The sequence below is a fragment of the Ambystoma mexicanum genome, chromosome 10, assembly GCF_040938575.1.
Source record: "Ambystoma mexicanum isolate Mex_15411 chromosome 10, UKY_AmexF1_1, whole genome shotgun sequence".
NCBI classification, from domain to species: domain Eukaryota; kingdom Metazoa; phylum Chordata; class Amphibia; order Caudata; family Ambystomatidae; genus Ambystoma; species Ambystoma mexicanum.
This window is the reverse complement of record NC_090932.1, coordinates 922,854,272-922,872,477: the sequence shown is the minus strand read 5'-3', so window position 1 is coordinate 922,872,477 and position 18,206 is coordinate 922,854,272. Positions and strand designations below refer to the sequence as shown.

The window sequence follows — 18,206 nt, the reverse complement described above, 5'->3', positions numbered from 1 at the left end:
GCTGCAGGAGATTGTTGTGTTTTAGCAAAAATATCCATTGTAGCTTGCTTGTTCTTGCCTTTACTCGCGACCACTCGCGCCACCATTCTGAGGCCTATGTCGTGCGCCCGAGGTTGCCGGAACTCCGGTGTGGCAGTCCTGCTTCCCTGTGTCAATTCTGTGCTACTGCGTCTTCCTAGCCGTGGGGCGATTACCGCAGAGTAGCCCTTTTTCAGAGTGGGTTGTGTCCTCCCATGTATTGAGTGTCTCACTGTGTCTCAGAGACCACACTTTCCATTTATGTGGCCGCCATACTGACAGGCCCTGGGTAGTCTGAGCATCATTGTCTGTGTCTTCTTCCTCTAGAGATCGTCTTCTATATCGTGCTTCTACGTGGTGATATCCTCCTTTTGCCCCCTGGCCTCTCAGGGGACAGCTACAGCTTGTGACCCTCCATTATGTCATCAGCTCCCCACATCATGATGTACCTTTGTCAGGAGCCCAAAAGTCCTTCAACAAAGCCGGTTTAGCAGAATGTCCCCTGCGTGTTCCAGTGGGCCTTGCTGCTAGGCGTCCTTTTCCACTCTCGTGGGCCTTTTTGGGCGCTCTGTATGCGGCCGCTGTGCTCCTATTGCCGTCTGTCCCAGCAGTCTATGTTCATTAAGCAGCGCCGGGCGGGCGCTCCTTGTGTTTCATAATAGGGCCCCTCCAGTTCGATAACGCTGCGCGGAGAGCACTCCACTTCATGCTGCTTGGGCGCGCACCTCGCGCCAGAGCCGTGTCTTGTGCCCCCAGTCAAATCACGCCCGGAGTAGTTCTGCACACTGTGTGCAGTTCGGGCATCTGGCGCACGCAGACAGGGATTACTCAGCCCTGCGCGCCCGTCCTCGCATCGGAGCCCCGCTGTTTCTGGGCGCTTGTTCTCCGGGTCGGCCCGCCTATGTTGCGGTCCATATCGCGGGCCAACGTAGCTCAGCACAAACCCACGGCTTGCCGCCGAGGAGGTCCCGCCGTGCCCCGCCTGCCTCCTTCCCTGTGTTGGCTTCCGCTCTACGGCTCTGTACAGGGTGTCCCCAACTCTCAATGTTTGTAAGGAGCACGATCACCACTGCCTGCACCAGCTCAGCAGTATTCCCCAGAGGCCGCTACTTCCAAATTGCACATTCCAGTCGCTAAATACTGTTCATGAGCTGCCGCTTGCTACTTCAAGTGCGCTATTCGTGCAAGCTATGCTACCAGATCAGTGCACGGTTATCAATGCCTCCCACGGCCAAATTTCTGAGAGTTCGCAACAAAGGCCCCAGGCGGCCGCCTCAGCCGATCCTCGCTGTACTCGGGGGGCCTCACTCACGCTTCGGCCCACAGCATTCTCTCGCTCCCGGGTTTGCCTCGCCGAGACCAAGCGTTATTACAGTCGGCTGTTTAAGTCTCTGCGCGCCGGCACCCGGGCCGCTGCAGTCAACAGACAGCCTTTCAGAGCCTTGTTATACAATGTTGCACCACACCAAATATTCTTCTGCAGATCCGATTATCCGCCGGGCATCCAGCCGACGTAGGCCTCACGACCGCTGCCGACGTAGGCCTCACGAGCGCTGCCATCGGTGGCCGCTCGCATCAATGTATCTTATGCGCCTACTCTCCCAGGCTCGCCTCACGGTGCAGCTCGTCGCATGAAGCTTTTTTTTTTAACCATTTTTATTTTTGGTAGAAGCATCGTCAATTACAACATATAATCATTATAGTTTGTTAACACAATGCAAAAAAATCAAATGTTCATTTAGGGTTAATGTCACCCGATGTTGTGTAAATTGCCTCCAATTTCTTTTAACTATAAATTATTATTTTACTTTCAACAAATGTTCAAGAGTATAGCTTTTGACGACAAGAGTCTGCGTCATAACTTCGTAGTCTGCTGCTATACAACAGAAATTTTCAGTTTTATCGATTCATTCTTAATTTTATTTCCTCACCCCCTACCCAGGTCCTTTATCTCTAGGTTCCAGAGTCTTTTGACCTTTCCGTTAATCTGTCCCCAAAAGAGGATTCCACTTCTTTTGTGTTCCTGGCTGTCAGGGGGTATAACCGTTTTGGGAATCTGAGGTTTGAAGAAACAAAATGTGTTAGCAAACAGTATTTAATTCATAACTCCCAGGATATACGTTTTGACTCAGTTCAGTGAATATGCAGGAAGTCCACAGTTTTATTGGAAAAAGTGACTTGTAGTCTCTAAGTCACTAGGCTCAAGTTTAGGAGCGAAGCATATTCCTCTGATTTTTATCAGAATTGTACATGTTCAATCATGATTTCAAGTACTAGGTTGATTTCCAAACTGACTGCAGACACAATGTGCCACAGATTGTTTTTCCCCTGTAAGGTCTTCAAATAGAATCATTTGGCAAGTGTCTATATGTTCTAGTTATGAACCAGTTTTGGTTTCGAAGGTTGCCACTTCTGAGAAGTCCGACGTTGTCAGACCTCTGAAGCAATGGGAAGGAAAAAAGCTGAAACATAAGGTTCATCTGATACCATTAAGCATTAACAAGCTGGACAGATAATAATGTGGCTGTGGCTCAAAAAAAGTCAGTCTTGGAGTGTACTTTTCTGTCCCACCGTAGCATTCCTTGTTCTTTTTTCTCGTTGTGCTGATTCTTTCTCTCTTTCTTCGCTCTGGGTTGTTAGGTGATCGATATATTTCTGAGGTTGCGTGGTTTATAGAAATGGGCTTCCCTGTTTCCGACCAAGTCTCTAAACGGGGACCATATGGATAAGTATCTCTGGTAAGTCTCTGTTCTTATGGCAGTTACCTTCTCCATTGCCATTACTCCCCATATTTTCACCCACCACCCTGGTGTCGTTGGGCCCTCTGGCGTTTTCCACCTTTGTGCCAATGTCATTCGTGCCGCCAATAGTAAGTGTGTTATTAGAGTGGATATATGCCCTGATGCTGCATATATACCCTCTGCCTCCGCTCCCAACAGGATCACTTTAGGTGATAGTGGTAGTTCTCTGCCAGTAATGTCTTTGATGTGTCCCAGTATCTCCTTCCAATAGGTAATCGACTTGGGGCATGTCCACCACATGTGGAACAGGTGTCCTCTCCCTCCACATTGTCTCCAACAGTTTGGGGGATATTCTGAGTTTATTTTGTGTAGTCTGTGGGGGGACATGTTCTATCTGTAGCATAATTTATATGCAGCTTCTTTAATTGCTGTACATTTGGAGGATCTATGAGCTCTCATCCATATCTGGTCCCACTCTCTTTCCGTTATTGGCTCTCCTATATCTTTTTCCCAATTCTCTTTATATCTTAGGTTGTCCGTTGGTTGTGCTCCATCAAGTAGCCTGTAAATTCTAGATATCCCTCTCTCTGGTTTCCCCTCTTGCATTGTTAGTTCCAAGCCTGTTAGTGTTCTTGTACCCGCTCTTTTCACTAATGGGTGGGAGATCCAGTTTCATATTTGCGTGTATCTGAACCTTTCATTTTCCCCCAAATCGAATTTCTTTTTGCATTGTAAGAAAGGGATTGGGTCACCGTTTTGGTACATGTCCTGCAGTGTTAGGGTGTCTGCGCCTTTCCACCCTACCCAGAAATTCTTCTTCAAGCCTGGGGTGAAATCGATGTTATGTGCTATTGGGGATAATGGGCCCAACCCTCGTTTGATCTTTTTCATTTGTATGGCTCTGTCCCAGTTACTCAGGGCTGTTTTAGTAGCTCCTAGTAGTTTTCCTTCTGTTTCGTGGGCCTTGGGGTTCAGTGTAGGAGCGCTGTTATCGGGATCTGTGTGGATGCTTGTTCTATGGCTCTCCATCCTTTGGTGTCGGCTGTGTTAGCCCACTGTAATATGGGGGCCAAGTGCGCTGCCATGATGTATCTGCCCAAGTCTGGAACTCCCAGGAGCGGAGGACGGGTCAGTATAAGTCTCTGTATTCTGGGTCTCTTTTTTGCCCATATGAATCTAAATACTGCGTTTTGAAGTTCTTTGATCATCTGTGGCGGGATCTCCGCGGGTATTGAACTGGTCACATATAGGCGGGGGAGAAAGGTCATCTTTACCGCTGTTATTCTGGCAAACCACGACAGTTCCTGGTTATCCCATCTCAGTAGGTCCGCTTGTAGTTGTTTCCAAAGAGGGGGGGAAGTTTGATTTATATAAGTCCACACATTTCTTTGCCAGGTGAACTCCCAGGTGTTCTAGAGTGTTTTCCTCCCATCTCAGGGGGAAACTCTGCTTCATGCAGTTTATTGTATTTGCGCCCTCCGTTATGTTTAATGCCTTCGATTTATTGTAGTTGATTGTGAATCCGGATATGGTGGCAAATTCCTCCAGTGTTTCACAGGCTCTCGGTAGTGTGTTCTTAGTGTCTCCCATATAGAGCATCACATCGTCAGCGTATAATGCAATTTTCTGTGGGGTCTCCTTGATTTGCACTCCTTTTATAGCGGGGTCTCCTCTGTACTGCGCTGCTAATGGCTCCATAGCCATTGCAAATATTAGTGGGGATAGGGGGCAGCCCTGGCGTGTACCCCTCCGTATCTCCACTTGTTTTGAGTCGCGGGTGTTTATCCGGAATGATGTTGATGGGTGTTGAAAGTTTGCCAGGATCATCCTGCTGAATTGTGTCCCGCATCCGAATTTCTCCAGGATCATCCGAAGGTATTCCCAGTCCAAGCTGTCGAAAGCACGTGAAGCGTCTAGGGCCACTATTGCAAATTTCTGATTTGTGCGTCTCCCCCATTCAATTACATTTATGGCTCTTCTAACGTTATCTTGGGTGTGACGTCCCCTAACAAAACCTGCTTGATCTTCGTGGATGATATCTGGGAGGATCAGCGATAGTCTATTCGCTAGTATCTTTGTGTATAGCTTTGCATCTGTGTTTAGGAGTGCTATCGGGCGGTAACTAACATTCGGCGGGATCCTTGTTTGGTTTCAGCACAAGGATTGTTGATGATCTTGCCATATCTGGGGAGATCGATCCAGTCTCTCTGATTGTGTTGAAAAGTCGCGTGAGGGGTCTAGTAGTTGTGTTCGGAATGTTTTGTAGTACGCATTTCCGAAGCCATCTGGGCCTGGGGTCTTGTTCCTTGGTAATGAAGAGATAGCTTTGTTGATTTCTTGGGCTGTGAATGGCCTCCCCAGAATTTCTGTGTCCTTGTCTGAGATTTGGGGTAGATGGGTAGCCAGTAAATAAGATTTTTGGTCTGTCGCATTTAGGTTTTCTCCCTGTAGTAGTTCTTCATGAAACCGGACCATTATTTCCAGTTTCTCTTCCTCTTTTGTGACCATGTCCCCTTTTTCATTTCTTAGGGTGGCTATATAGTTACGGGATTTCTGTTTGTTTCGTTTGGCCGCCAGGAATTTGTTTGCCTTGCCTCCGTGGACGTAGTAGGATTGCTTAGTGTTAAGCAACATCTGTGCTACCGCATCCGCAGTGTGACCTTCTATTTGGGCACGAGCCTTCTTTCATTCTCGCCAGGATTTCTGCGTTTGTCGGGACTTGTGGTTTTTCTCGGCCTCTTTTAGGGCTAGTTCCATCCTCCGGGTTAATAACGCCCGTTCCCTACAGTATATTGCTGCCTAGGCCATGAATTCTCCTCGGATTACAGCTTTCCCCACATCCCAGACTGTTTTCCAGTCAACCTCGCCGTTGTCATTCTCTTCAAAATAGTTGTTTATAGTTTCCTCCATGTGTGCCCTAAGCGCTAGATCGCGCAGGATCAGGTTGTTGAGTCTCCACGGCGGGCGTTGTTTGTTTTCCCCTCTGTCTTTTTCCAGGCTAACCAGTACTGGGGCGTGGTCCGAAATGTATTGTGTTCCTATTTCCACCTTAGTCACTTGGGGGATTAGAGTTGCTGAGACCAGGATCATGTCTATTCTGGAGTATCCTCTGTGTACTGCAGAATAGTGAGTGTATTCTCTCGTGTCTCCTTGGAAGAAGCGCCAGGTCTCGATTACTTCCAGCTCTCTGAGGAGCTTTCCCAACGCCTGTCTGTTTCTCTGGTCGGCTACTGTAGGGGGCAGGGTTTTATTGAGGCTAGGGTCCATTATGCAGTTGAAGTCCCCTCCTATGATCGTTTGGCCTTCGCACCAACTCCCTATTTTCAGTAAGAGCTCTGTGATGTATCGGTCTTGTTTGTCGTTAGGGGCGTATATCGCCAGGATCGTGTAGGTCTTCCCTTTGATAGTTCCCTTGATTCCCAGGTATCTCCCTTCAGTATCACTAATTATCTGTTGCTTGCGGAAATTCAGTCCCTTGGCCAACAGTATTGTGACCCCTTTTGTTTTTCGAGCCGCTGGAGGCGAAGTATTGTTGCGGGAATGCCTTGTTACGCATTCTTTTTTCATCCGTTTTCAGGAGGTGGGTCTCTTGCAGGATAGCTACCTTTGCAGGCAACTTCGAGCCTGTTGAGAATCGCTCGTTGTTTCCCGGGAGAGTTCAGCCCTTGTACATTAAGCGAGACGATTAGTGTCTCTGCCATTTTTGTACGGGATAGGTTTGTTGCTTCTGTCTCTTAGTGTGTTTAGTTTTGGGTTAGTTTGAAGTGGCCCACCTGCCGTGGTCAGGTGCTTCCTCCGTGTCTCCTCCAGTCACTTCTTTATTTAGTGTCTTCTTCACGGTGTTTCGTTCGTGATATTTGAAGGGGCCTGTCAGTTTCTTTTCTCTGTTATGTCTTCTTTTCCTTTCTGATGACCATTCCCATTGGTTATTTTGGCTGCTGGGTGTGCTTTTTTGTGGGCTAGTTCCGGTTTGGCTTTGTTCTTCCTCAATTTGTAGTAACGCCAGGCCTTCCTCACATCTGCTGATCCTTCTTTGTTTCCCTTTCCAGGGGAAGGCTAGTCCAAAGGGGAATGTCGATCTGCTTTTGTGATTGGTTGCATAAGCTTCCTCTTATGTAGGGTAAATCGACGCTAGGTCTTGGTACAGTTGGATTCGCCCTCCATTGATTGTTAGTTCTTTGTGGGTACGTGCGGCTCTCAAGATGTCCTCTTTCAGGCTATAAGAGGTCATGGCGATAAGAACATCTCTAGGTCTCACTCCTGGTTCATTCCTTTTGGGGCCCACTCGGTGGATTCTGTCAAATTCAAATCTCTCTGGGGGGGGGGGGGGGGGCGTCGTTCAGGATGCTGCTGAAGCAGTGTTGCATGGTGTCCCGTAGGTCTTTATCCTGGATCGTTTCTGGGAGGCCCTTGACCCGGATATTGGATCTTCGTGAGCGATTTTCCATATCTTCGGTTTGGATCTCTAGGTTATTTGTAGCCCTGGCAACTTGGTCTAGCAGGCCACTGTATTGCTTTGCTTCCTCTGTCATATGTGAGAGTCCATTTTCGAGTGTGTCCACTCTGCCTTCAAGTTCGTCTATCTCTTGCCGTACCTCTTTCAAGGACGTCTTCAGCTCTTCTTTCATTTTTTCTAGTTGATTCTGGAGCGTGTTTGTTATCCTGGATTCCATGCCCCTAAGGCAGTCAAGTTGTTCTTCCTTATTTATAGACATGTCAGAATTGTTAGGCGTCGTTGATTCTCCCTGTTCCTGAGGTTCTTGAGGGGCACTTTGTTGCGTTGTGTTCCAGCAGCTTTCTAGCAAGCGAGTTTGGTTTTTCGCTGGTGTTTTGGTTCTTGCGTGGGGAGTTTTCCCCTTTGATTCCGGGCATCAGATTCACTTCTCGTTGAGACTCCGTGCGGGTCTCCTGACACTTGTTTTCGTGGGTCTCTGCTAGGGGATGGCTCCGTCCGAGTCGCGTATCGTTCGCCTTCACATGGGTCGGACCCCTGCCATGGGCCGAGGACAATGTTGATTGCTTTTGGGAGGCAGGCCCTCGTTTAGGTAAAGCTTATTTGCAAGGGTAAGTTGTCTTGTGGCCTTCTAGCACCCCAAAGCAAACAGTGTTGGTGGAGGAGCTATGGTCCCCTCCCTCGTTGGGACCTCTCGTGGTCCAAGCACAATTGTCCCCAGTCTTCAGGGTTAATCACAGGTTTATCTGGAGATGTGTGATCCTGTAGGACAGGGACAGTTTATTTTCGGGCCAGGGGTGTTGGAGGTGCGGCAGTTGTTGGTGCTGTGGGCCAGAATTGCTCCTGTAATCCGCGTGTTCCACCCACATGCAGGCATAAATTATAGCCGAGTGCAGGCTCAAGTATGTAAAGTTATAGGCCCCTCGTGATATCAGTTGCTGTTGGGCTGTTCCACCAGTGTTCCTCAACCAACGTCAATAGATGGGGTTTCAAGTTGTCGACAGTTTTCTGGCCCTCTCCTGGATGGACTGTATCCTCCCACGTATTATGAGAATGTGAGAGAAGATGTCGTTATTCGTGCTGGCTTTCTCCCTGTGGCGCTGGTTCCTACCTTTATAATGTTGGCGGGCCGCGTTCCGCTCCCAGTGCAGCCGCAGCTCGGTGTGCGCCCTCTGCGACTTTCGTCCACCTTGTTTGCGGGGCTGTGGGTGGATGTCGCTTCCACGGAACCCCGCCGCACTGCGGGGGGCAGAGGAGGGAGTGTGGGGGTCCCCGGGCGCGCTCCGGCGTCAGCCCGAGGTGGCAGTAGGCTCGGCTGGTGGTGTGGGCCCGAGCCCCTTGCTGTTCGAATCTCAAAAGGGTGGGGGGGGCAAGGGGCCGAACACTCCTCCGCGCCGGCCCGGATCCCAAAAAGGGGGCCTCACCTGGAATCCAAATCCCCCTGCACGCAGGTAGGGGCACCCACTGTAGTTCACCGAGAGGGCAGGTGTTGCGCCCTTAACTTTGCCCTCATGGAAATCAGGAGTTCATGTGCAAGTTGTTGTATTTGCCGAACGGGCGAGGACGCAAGCCCCTCCAACCAGTGGTATCAGCTATAAAAGAGTTAGGGTGCATATGAGAGGGGAGGCCACGATGATGTTTCCAGAGGCCAGGGCCCCTCTGGGCTCAATGCAAGGGACTGGCGCAGTTCGATCCACGCGACGCTGTGGCTAGTGGAATCAGGCGTGTTGGAAGGAGGAGGAGCGGAGCCAGGGCAGGGCCCCAAGTGCAGTAAAGTATCAGGTACGGGGGAATGGAGCCCTGTGCTATTGTCTCGCCACGAGGCTGGGGGCTACTGGCAAGCTGTCTGTGGATCCCTGCAAGGTATGAAGCAGCGGTGTCCCTCCTCGGGGGTGCGCATGGGGCCCTCCACCACCACGTACCTTATGGCCACAAGGATCTGGCTGACAAGTGTGCGTTGTCGGGGGAGCGCGGCACCTGGTGCTAGCTGGTGTGCCGCCTCTCCACCCCGTGTGTTGCAGTCTCCCTGACGTTGGGGGTACCCGCAACTGGATCACCTCCTCGATGTAGCGCTGTCCCCAGGGAGGGAGGGCCGGGCAGGGCCAATGTAGAGGGAACCGCCTCCCTGTATCCGCGCTGGTCCAGCGCCCAAGGACCGGGACACGTCCCGGCTGCACAGTTCACTTGTCTCTTGCAGGCGAGGGGTGTAGGTCTTGTGCAAGTTTGTAGTCACGTTTATATCACAGGTGTGGATTTTCGGGGGCTATCCGCCGATTCTGAGTCCAATGTATCACGGGAGGGTGGGGCTGTGTGGTAGGGGCAGTGCTGCAGGGCCCCGCGGTTGCCCCTTATGTGTTCAGCCCGAGCAGTGTGACTAACAGTTCTTGGGTGCCAGGATATGGGTTAAGCCTGGGGGTGACTCATCCCTTCCTCGTTTGCAGATGGATGTTTCTGCTTGGAATGACCGTGGGGTTAAGTATTCATGGGGCACCACTCTGCAGAGGAGGGGTGGCTTTTGGAGTGTCCAGTACAGCGTGCTTTGCATAAAACAACTGTGGTGCAGGTAAATGTGAAGCAGGGTGCTTTATGCGTGACAAAAGTTTGATATATCAAATGCTGAAGGGCTTCAGCAAGGGTCCCTGTGCCACTTATGAATCAGCATCTCCTGTAACTGGAACCGCTCCGAGCACCGCCCCCACACGTCGCGTATGTCTGCCTATGAGCGTCCCCGGTGCGGGCCCGCTTCTCGTTCTACACTTCAACTGCGAGGTGGATGCAGCGGTGGGGTCCCGGCGTGGAGGGGCCTGGGCTGCCTCTGGGGGGGCCGAGGCACACTTCAACCGTCCTGCGAGGTGAGTGCAGCGACCGGGCTCTGGCGTGGAGGGATTTGGGCTGCCCCCGGGGGGGTGCGAGATACGTGGCCGTCAGTCTCGGCACTCTGAGCCGTGCCTGCTCAGTGGCACTCGTGTCACTTATATGGGCATAGCGTTGGGTCTGCAGGCGCTCGATGTTATACGGAGCGCCTGCGACCAACTCACTTGTGCTCCAAGGCCTCCACGGTGTTACAGATCCTCTCGTCTCCGGGCCCCTCCTCCTGCAGTGCAGTGTGCGTTGGTTGTCTGGCCCTTTCAGCAACGTGGCAGCTTTCACACGGCGTATCTCCGTCGCGGCAGCAGTGATTGAGCTGAAACGTCTGCGAAGTGTTTCTCTAATAGTTCATAAACAGTTCTGCTAGTTTATGAGCAAAAACGGGCTCCTGAAGTTATTTCTTTCGCATTTCGGCCCAGGCTGTCTGTGGAGCTTACACGGGAGCCGCCATGTCTCCCCGCATGAAGCTTTTTTACGGATTTAGGAATTCGCTTCAGATTGTCTTTCAAAGCGAGCCCTTCATACGCAACTGACAGCCTGGTTCAATCGTTGCGATGATCGGAGAGTTTTCCGGGCCCGATGCCTTTGTTCGCCGCCATTTTGCTGGACTTCGTATTCCACGCAGCAAACCCTGCAGAGCTCATATCTCGGGCATCTTTTCCACAAATAATTGGTCCTTTGCTGCCGTGGTAGGAACACCTTACAACGCCTCCACTTCCGTTTTCAGCAGCTTTCAGTCCGCATAAGTGCTGTCATTCGGATCGACATTGGATCATTAGGAGCAGCCACTCCGGAGCACATCCTACTCCATGGCTGGCTGGCCACGCCCCCGTACTGAGGATCTTTCTTCCTTTTTTATGGATGTGGTTCCCGGACTCGCTTCTTTTGTGTGGCCCTCCTTCTGGATAGACTTGGTTCACTCTCCTGCCAAGTGCAATCGTGCGGCCCAAGGTATGCAAATGTCTCTTCTTCCTTGGTTAGGGTCCCAGAACATGTATTGTTGACTTGCTCTCCCCTTTTGGACTGTCCACCACCTTCTTTGGGCTGTGCGTACCTTCTCTCCCGGTCTGCAACCGTCCAGGGTCTTCCCGGTCCGCGACCGTCCTGGGTCTACCCTGGCCTCTGCAATCAACTGTGGAGCTTCCCCGACCCTCATGGTTTCTCTCTGGGCTGCTGCGGCTCCACAGCAGTACACTTCCTTCGGGTGGCATGGGTATCCTTTCTCGCCCTGTCCCGCTGTAAGGAACGCCTGGAGCATCTCTTGGCAGGACTGTCAAGTGCTTCTCCCATTCTGCACCGGCCTCATAGCTTCCTGCTCCCTTCTCAGCATCTTTGTCTGCTTTCTTCTCTCCTGGCTTCTCCAGTGAGGATGGGACATACTCTGCAGTCCTTTTCCTTTTAAATGTTTAAAGTGTCCACGTTGAATGGAGCCCGTATCTTGGTTGCTCTTTATTCCTCTGCAGATGAACTTCATCGCAGTGTGGTCAGGATTCCCCTGCACTGGGTTAGGTGAGAACTTCAGTCTCAGTTTCTTGATGTACTCCATCTACGTAATCCCTAATCTTCCTCGTCTCAGTAGGTTTTACGAGGATGGAATCCTCTACTTTACAGCAATACATAGAGGTATTAGGAAGTGCAGAGGTGTGTGTAGAGTAGGTGCATAAGGGAGGTAGGCGTGGAGGGTGGAAATACTGCGTTCTCCCTCAATAGTGGTCACTGGTCCCATAGGGGGTTTCCCTCCACATGAGATCCTCCAGCCGAGTACCATCCCCGGGGGAATATCAGGTAGAGGCCTCATGGGACGGGTCTCCCCACAGGGGAGCAGTGACAATACCCTGGGATTCGTTACAGGAACAAGTCACTGGCATTATAGATTATGTCAAGAATAAGAGTCACAGAGGCAAAGATTTTCTGCTCATGGGAGACGTACTTAAAAGTAATGTTTAAGAGTACTTTGGTGTCAAAATAAAACAGCCTGAACTATAGCCATGGCCTTAGGCATCATAAAGAGATCTTGATCGATAATTGCTCCAAGGTTACACTATTAGCTGGTGTCGGGCACTTCATTCCTAAGTAGGCCATAGGGTAGCTAGGGATATTGGCATGCAGAGCTACACAAATAAAATACAAAAAAAAAAAATATATATATATATATATATATATATATATATATATATATATATATATATATATATATATATATATGGCTTCAATTGAAAATCCATAAAAAATGACCTGGCACATTAAAAGAAAAACTGAAATACAAGCAACAAACTTGGGAAGATTACCCACTTTCTGTAAAACAAAAAGAGGTCTCCCAAAAAATAAGTGAGCAGTGAGTACTTGCTGCAGTGTCCTATAAGCAAATCACAAGAAAGGTCAGCGTGAAGATGAGGGTTTGAGAGGGATGAAAACAGTTTATTGACCTAGTTATACGACACATGCTATGTTGGGAGTGCTTTCTACTGTGCCAGTCGCCACTGTAATGTTCTTAAACACGGAGGCTTGCCCAGAGAGTGGCGTATTGTGCTCCATCAAGGGGCATCCAGACTCTGGTTTACAAAAGTAAAAAGACAGCAGAGGAGGTGGGGCGGAGGGGAAATGGGGGGAAAGGTTAAAAGCACATTGAGGATTTGTACAGGTAAAAAAGGGAACGCGAGATAGAGATGCCTATTATATAAGGAATATAAGCAATTGAGTGGCACAACCAATTCATTTCCATGCAAGACAATAAAAGCAATTTGTGGTCTGCTCACCAGATTTGACGGTTGCTTCTCCCCAGTTCTTTGGGTCATCAAAAAACTCTTCTAGTCCCCTCTGCGCCTGGGAAGTGTGAAGGGATCTACACTGGAATATGGGTGTCAACTGTGCAGTGCTACTGTACGCACCACAGAAGCTTGCTCTACAAAGGAAAAATGAACACCAGATGTCCAATAAGTGATAATCCATGAAAGGTGTTTCACATGTATTGAAACTACATTATAGTTATCCATTTAAATAAATCCTGTTGTAACACACTTGTATATGACATTGGTTACAAATCAGGGCAAACAAGCATCCCAAACTAACGCTGTTTTTTAAGGGATGTATACTTTCCATGGCACATCTGCTACAAAAAAAGCTGGTATCTGTAAACATCTGTTTGCACAACAGTTTACACATGTCTTAACACTGTATGTACACTTTCACCATAACCTTGATAAACATACGCCCAATGCTCCAAACACAAGAGTGTCGCACTAAACCGCACTGAAGAGCCTAATGCAGGGCAAAACGCATACGTGATTGTCTGCATCTTTGCGAGCCACCTTGCTTTAATACAATATCATTCTGCCCTAGAAGACAAATCATTTTCTGGAGGAAAAAAGCATAATTTTGAGCTACTGGGGCTCACAGCTGGATCTGAAATACCTAGGATGGCTATTGGGATGAATGTGCTGCTATTTAAATTTGGTAAGCAATGTGAACAGGCCATTGTGGCATTAGAGACTGGTTTACTGCACTAAAATTAAGAGATTTTCCACTGAAAAAGGAGAAAAGCAACTGACTTGACCACAACTACATGGCATCATACGAAACCTCTAAAACAAACAGCTGTTGTCAGCAAGCAAGCCTCGCCCCTCACCCCCACCACACCCCCAACTTTCATGCATACTTAATTCATGGATAAGAAAGTTAATTTGCAAGCTACTAGCCAGGTATAAAAAGTCCTTCGCCACCCCAATTCTCCACATACAGACATCAGCCCATTTCCTACTTGCCAAGAGTCAATTATCGCTAGCCAATGGCTTGTGGGGAGTCATATTTTAAGACCTGATAATTCAACACTCAGTTGTGTGTCAGGTTGACCTTAAGAATCATGTTTATAGCTTAGTTGCTTGGGATGCTTTTAAACAACTATACGAGGGAAGTTAATCAATTGGACCTCTAGGCCAAGAAAATCAGTAGAGGAGAAAGTTAAAAATCTAGAGAGAGAGTTGGGGGTTTTGCGAGGAAAATACGCTTTAGCTAAGAATAAGAAAGATAAAGTAAGTGTGGATGGAATTAGAGAGAAGCTTAAAGATGAAATACAGAGACAAGCTGAAAAAGGTATATAGTTTATGAAACAGATTTTGGGATTAAGGGGAAAAAGGAGGACTTCTATTGGCAAATAAATTAAAGAATTTAAAGGTCATTCATTCAGAAGATTGAGAATGGGGAAGGTGAAATAGTGTTTAGAAGGAAATAAATTTGTGAGCATTTTAGGACATTTGATGCTACTCTTTATTCAGAAGAACCTATTACTCAGGAAAGTGAGCTAGCTAAATGTTTTGCCAAACTAGAAATTCCAAGTCTGAGGAAGGGAGAGAGGCACTGGATGCCCCGATCACTCCATTTGAGGTTGGTGAAGCTAATAATCAAATCTCCGGGTGTGGATGTATTACTGGTTGAGTTTTTTTAATCCTTTAGTACCAGAACTATGTAATTTGTATAATCAATTTATTTCGGGAGGGATGCTTTGTCTTTCTATGCGGGAAGCAGTAATCACTGATACCGAAACCAGGAAAATATGCCACTAAATGCAGCAACTACAGGCCTATTTCTTTGCTTACTGTTGAGGACATTTTTTTTTTTACAAAGATTTTGCCAACTCAGCTACTTAAATATATAGGAGATCTGATTGACTATTCACAAGTCAGATTCATGGGAGATAGGTATGGTTATAATATTAGGACCTTATTAAATATAATGGGATTACCCGACTCCATAGCCAACAAGATATTTCTCTTTTTTTTTTTAAGATGCTGAGAAGGCCTTTGATTGTGTAATTGGTCGTTCTTGAACACCCTAATTCAAATGAGGTTTGGTCCTCAGTTCTCAAATGCTATAGGAGCCTTGCAATATGGAATTTCAGCCAAATTAAGGGTTAACGAATAATTGTCACAAGCGTTTCAGTTGTTTAGGGGAACCAGACAAGGTTGTCCACTTTCACCCTTTGTTTAATTTGGCACTGGAGCCGTTATTAGCATTCATAAGACATGAATTGGGTCTACATGGTTGGAGGGTGGGAGGAAGGGAGGTTAAAGTCTTAGCACATCCAGATGATTTGACTCTGGTGCTAACAAACCCAGAAGAAGAGGGGAATTGCTTGAAACATATGTTAGAGGTGGGTTCATTGTCTAGTTATAGAGTTAATTGGGGGAAAACCGGTTGTTGTCCCTCTTAAAGTTAGTCCTTCAAATAGGGCGTTATTAGATGGGCGACCTCATGTGAAATACTTATGGATTTATCTTGTGCGGGACACAGAGGATGTGTCGCGACCCTCGCCCAAAACCCCCTCTGGCAAACCCATTGGCCAGGTGGAGTCAGGACTCGGGCCTCTAGAGCCTGGCCTCCTCTTCAAAAGCCCTCATGGGGCCAGTCCTGGCGCCTATGGCGCCAGGCTCATACACCATGAAAAACAATGTGCTTGGGAACTACTTTATTGTATTGTAAGCCAACATGGAGGCATCCACATAGCTTGGTTCCTAAGAACCAAGCTATACGGTCTAGTGTTTTGGGTCTGGCAGCCTAGGGACTACTTTACCTGGACTATTTTGTTGGGGCTATTTAAACCACACCCGAGCAAGACAACACGCTTCGCTTTACTTTGCAGCTTGCAACGTGACGCTCACTGTGTCCAGCTATTCCCTCGAACCTCGGAGAAGCAGAACCTGCAAGGAGACAAAAGGAACATCATTAGCAGCAGCATCTTACCTGCAGTCTTCATATTTAAACACTCGCAGCTACTGAGAACAGCTTCCTCGAATCTGCACGCCTCCCGGACAGAACAACCTGAAAGAGGAAGATAGAGGCAACATTAAAGAAAGCAGTAGAGACATTTACAAATTACGAACTGCTCAAAAGGCTTACTTGGCTGGTCGCCTCTCGGGTGGCACCACTCCGGACATTCCACCCACGCTGAAGAACACTGCGACCTACAAGGAAGGGAAACACAGGCTAGCAAAGGCAAGACGTTGCAGCGCTGCGCATAGCGCTTACTTACCGCATCATAGCGCTCTTAATGCGCCATCATTTACCAGCGGGGCTCAACCGAGGCAGTTCACCGCGCTGAAGCTCTGCATACCTAAGGGAGAAAAAAAGAGACATTTTAAAACAAAGAAAGGCAAGCAGGATGGCAACAAAACTAAAGAACAGCAATAAGACCTACCTGAACAATATCAAACGGGCCGGCGCCAGTGAAGTAACTGGACCACACTCGCCCATGAAAGACAACGCACCCCTGCAAAGAAGGCAGGACGGAGAGCACGCCTAATTCTACCACAAGGCAGAACCTTCCCAGCAGACCACATCAGGGTAAAGCTGAGAAGCATCATACCAGCGAGTAACCCGGCTGGGTGGCGTCCCTGTGGATCCCAGGTGAACGAAACAGGATGGTGGATTTTAATATTGACAAACTGATTGAGATCTTGCAAAGGGATATATGAAAATGGGATCGTCTGATTCTGGACCTTTGGGCAAAGGTAAATGCTATAAAAATTATGCCCTTACCTAAATTGTTATTATATACAATCACTCCCTATGAAATTGACTAAAAAGGACTTAGACACATTGATAAAATATTTATGGACTTTTTGTGGGGTGTAGGTAAAAGACCAAAAATTCCCAATTTTTTCATGATTCGGCAAGTTAGAGAATGGGGTTTTGAATATCCAGTGTTAGAGAAATATCACAGAGGATTTTTACTTAAAAAGGCATCCAATATATTTTATGGAGGGGAAGAGATCAGAACCTTTTTGGCTTACTATGGAAAGAGGGCAACTTAAACCCTTCTCTATGGATAGTTTGTATTCCTTTCTGAAGTTGCCAAATTCAAGAGTAAAAATGGAAATCAGTAGCTGTAACAAGAACAACTTTGATAGAATGGATTCTGGGATGTGGACAGGATTTATTTATGTATGAAGGAGCTTCCATCTGGCTTAATCCGGGTTTGCAAATTGATAACAAAATGTTAAATTGGAGAAGCTGGGCTAGCAGGGGTAATGAAAAACTGAGGATATATGGAAGGATGAGAAAATGGTTCCCTTTATTGAGTTAGTGGAACAATATGGCCTGGGAAACAGGGAATTTAGACGGTATGAATCTTTAGCACAATTAATGATTGATAGGGGACAGATGTTAAATGTACCGATGTACAGAAAACCCAAGGTATGTGAATTGTTTGATGCTCCCCCTCGTATGGCATCGACTTAAATTAATGCCAAATGATAAATGCATGAAGGACTCATGGGAGAAGGCGTGCTTGGCATGGGTGCTGGAATTGGAGAAAGATCTGTCAGTGACTGAATGGGAAAGGGCATGGAGGGTAGCGCCAAAGGCTATGATGGATATGAAATTGCGGTATATTCATCAACATGTTTTGGGTCTTATTTATTGGACACCAGAGAAGATGTATGCAATGGGTTTGATGGATAGTAATCCTCATTACGTATGCTTTGAGATTGTAGGAGAGTGGTGGATTTTTGGAAGGATATATTAGACAGAATTGATATCGTGGGGGGAAAATAAAGAATAGCATTTCCACTAACTGTTATGGCGGTTCTTTTTCTTTTAAGTGAGGGCAGATGTGAAGATGCTTGTAACTCTTCATATTGGACTGACAGAGCTTTATTGGTGGCAATTAAATAAATCATGAAATTGTGGAAGACTAGAAAAAAGACACAATTTGAGAATTGGTTATTGGACATGCAAGTACTTTCACTTTGAGAAATCGCAGTCAACCAGACTTGATGTAGAGGATGAATACATGGACAAATGGGAAAATTTAATGATCTATATGGGTAATTGTAGATTGGTTATTGAAATTCTGATAATTATTATGTTGGAGGTTAGAGGTTGAAGGGGGGTTACGTTTGTCTTGTGATTTATGTGGTTTTATGTTTTGTTTTATTTACTGAGTCTTAAGAGTGGGTATGACGTGCTTGTGATATGGCATTTTATTATTGTGGGTTAGATAGATTAACTTAACATTATATACTTGCTTCTGTACTGATTGTAATGTTTGCTGAATAATACTAAATAAAGAGAATACAACATTTTTAAAAAGAGAATCATGTTTATAATGCAGGGTAGACACTGCATACTAG

General features: G+C 47.3%; 1 protein-coding gene across 1 annotated transcript in view; it reads right to left on the bottom strand.

Moving 5' to 3' along the window:
- MRPL47 (mitochondrial ribosomal protein L47) overlaps positions 1–18,206 on the bottom strand; it is a 237,391-nt gene that overhangs the window by 138,070 nt on the left and 81,115 nt on the right. Inside the window, exon 2 of the mRNA XM_069618677.1 lies at positions 12,837–12,982. Coding sequence (XP_069474778.1) covers positions 12,837–12,982 — 146 coding nt within the window. The remainder of the gene's footprint in view (positions 1–12,836; positions 12,983–18,206) is intronic.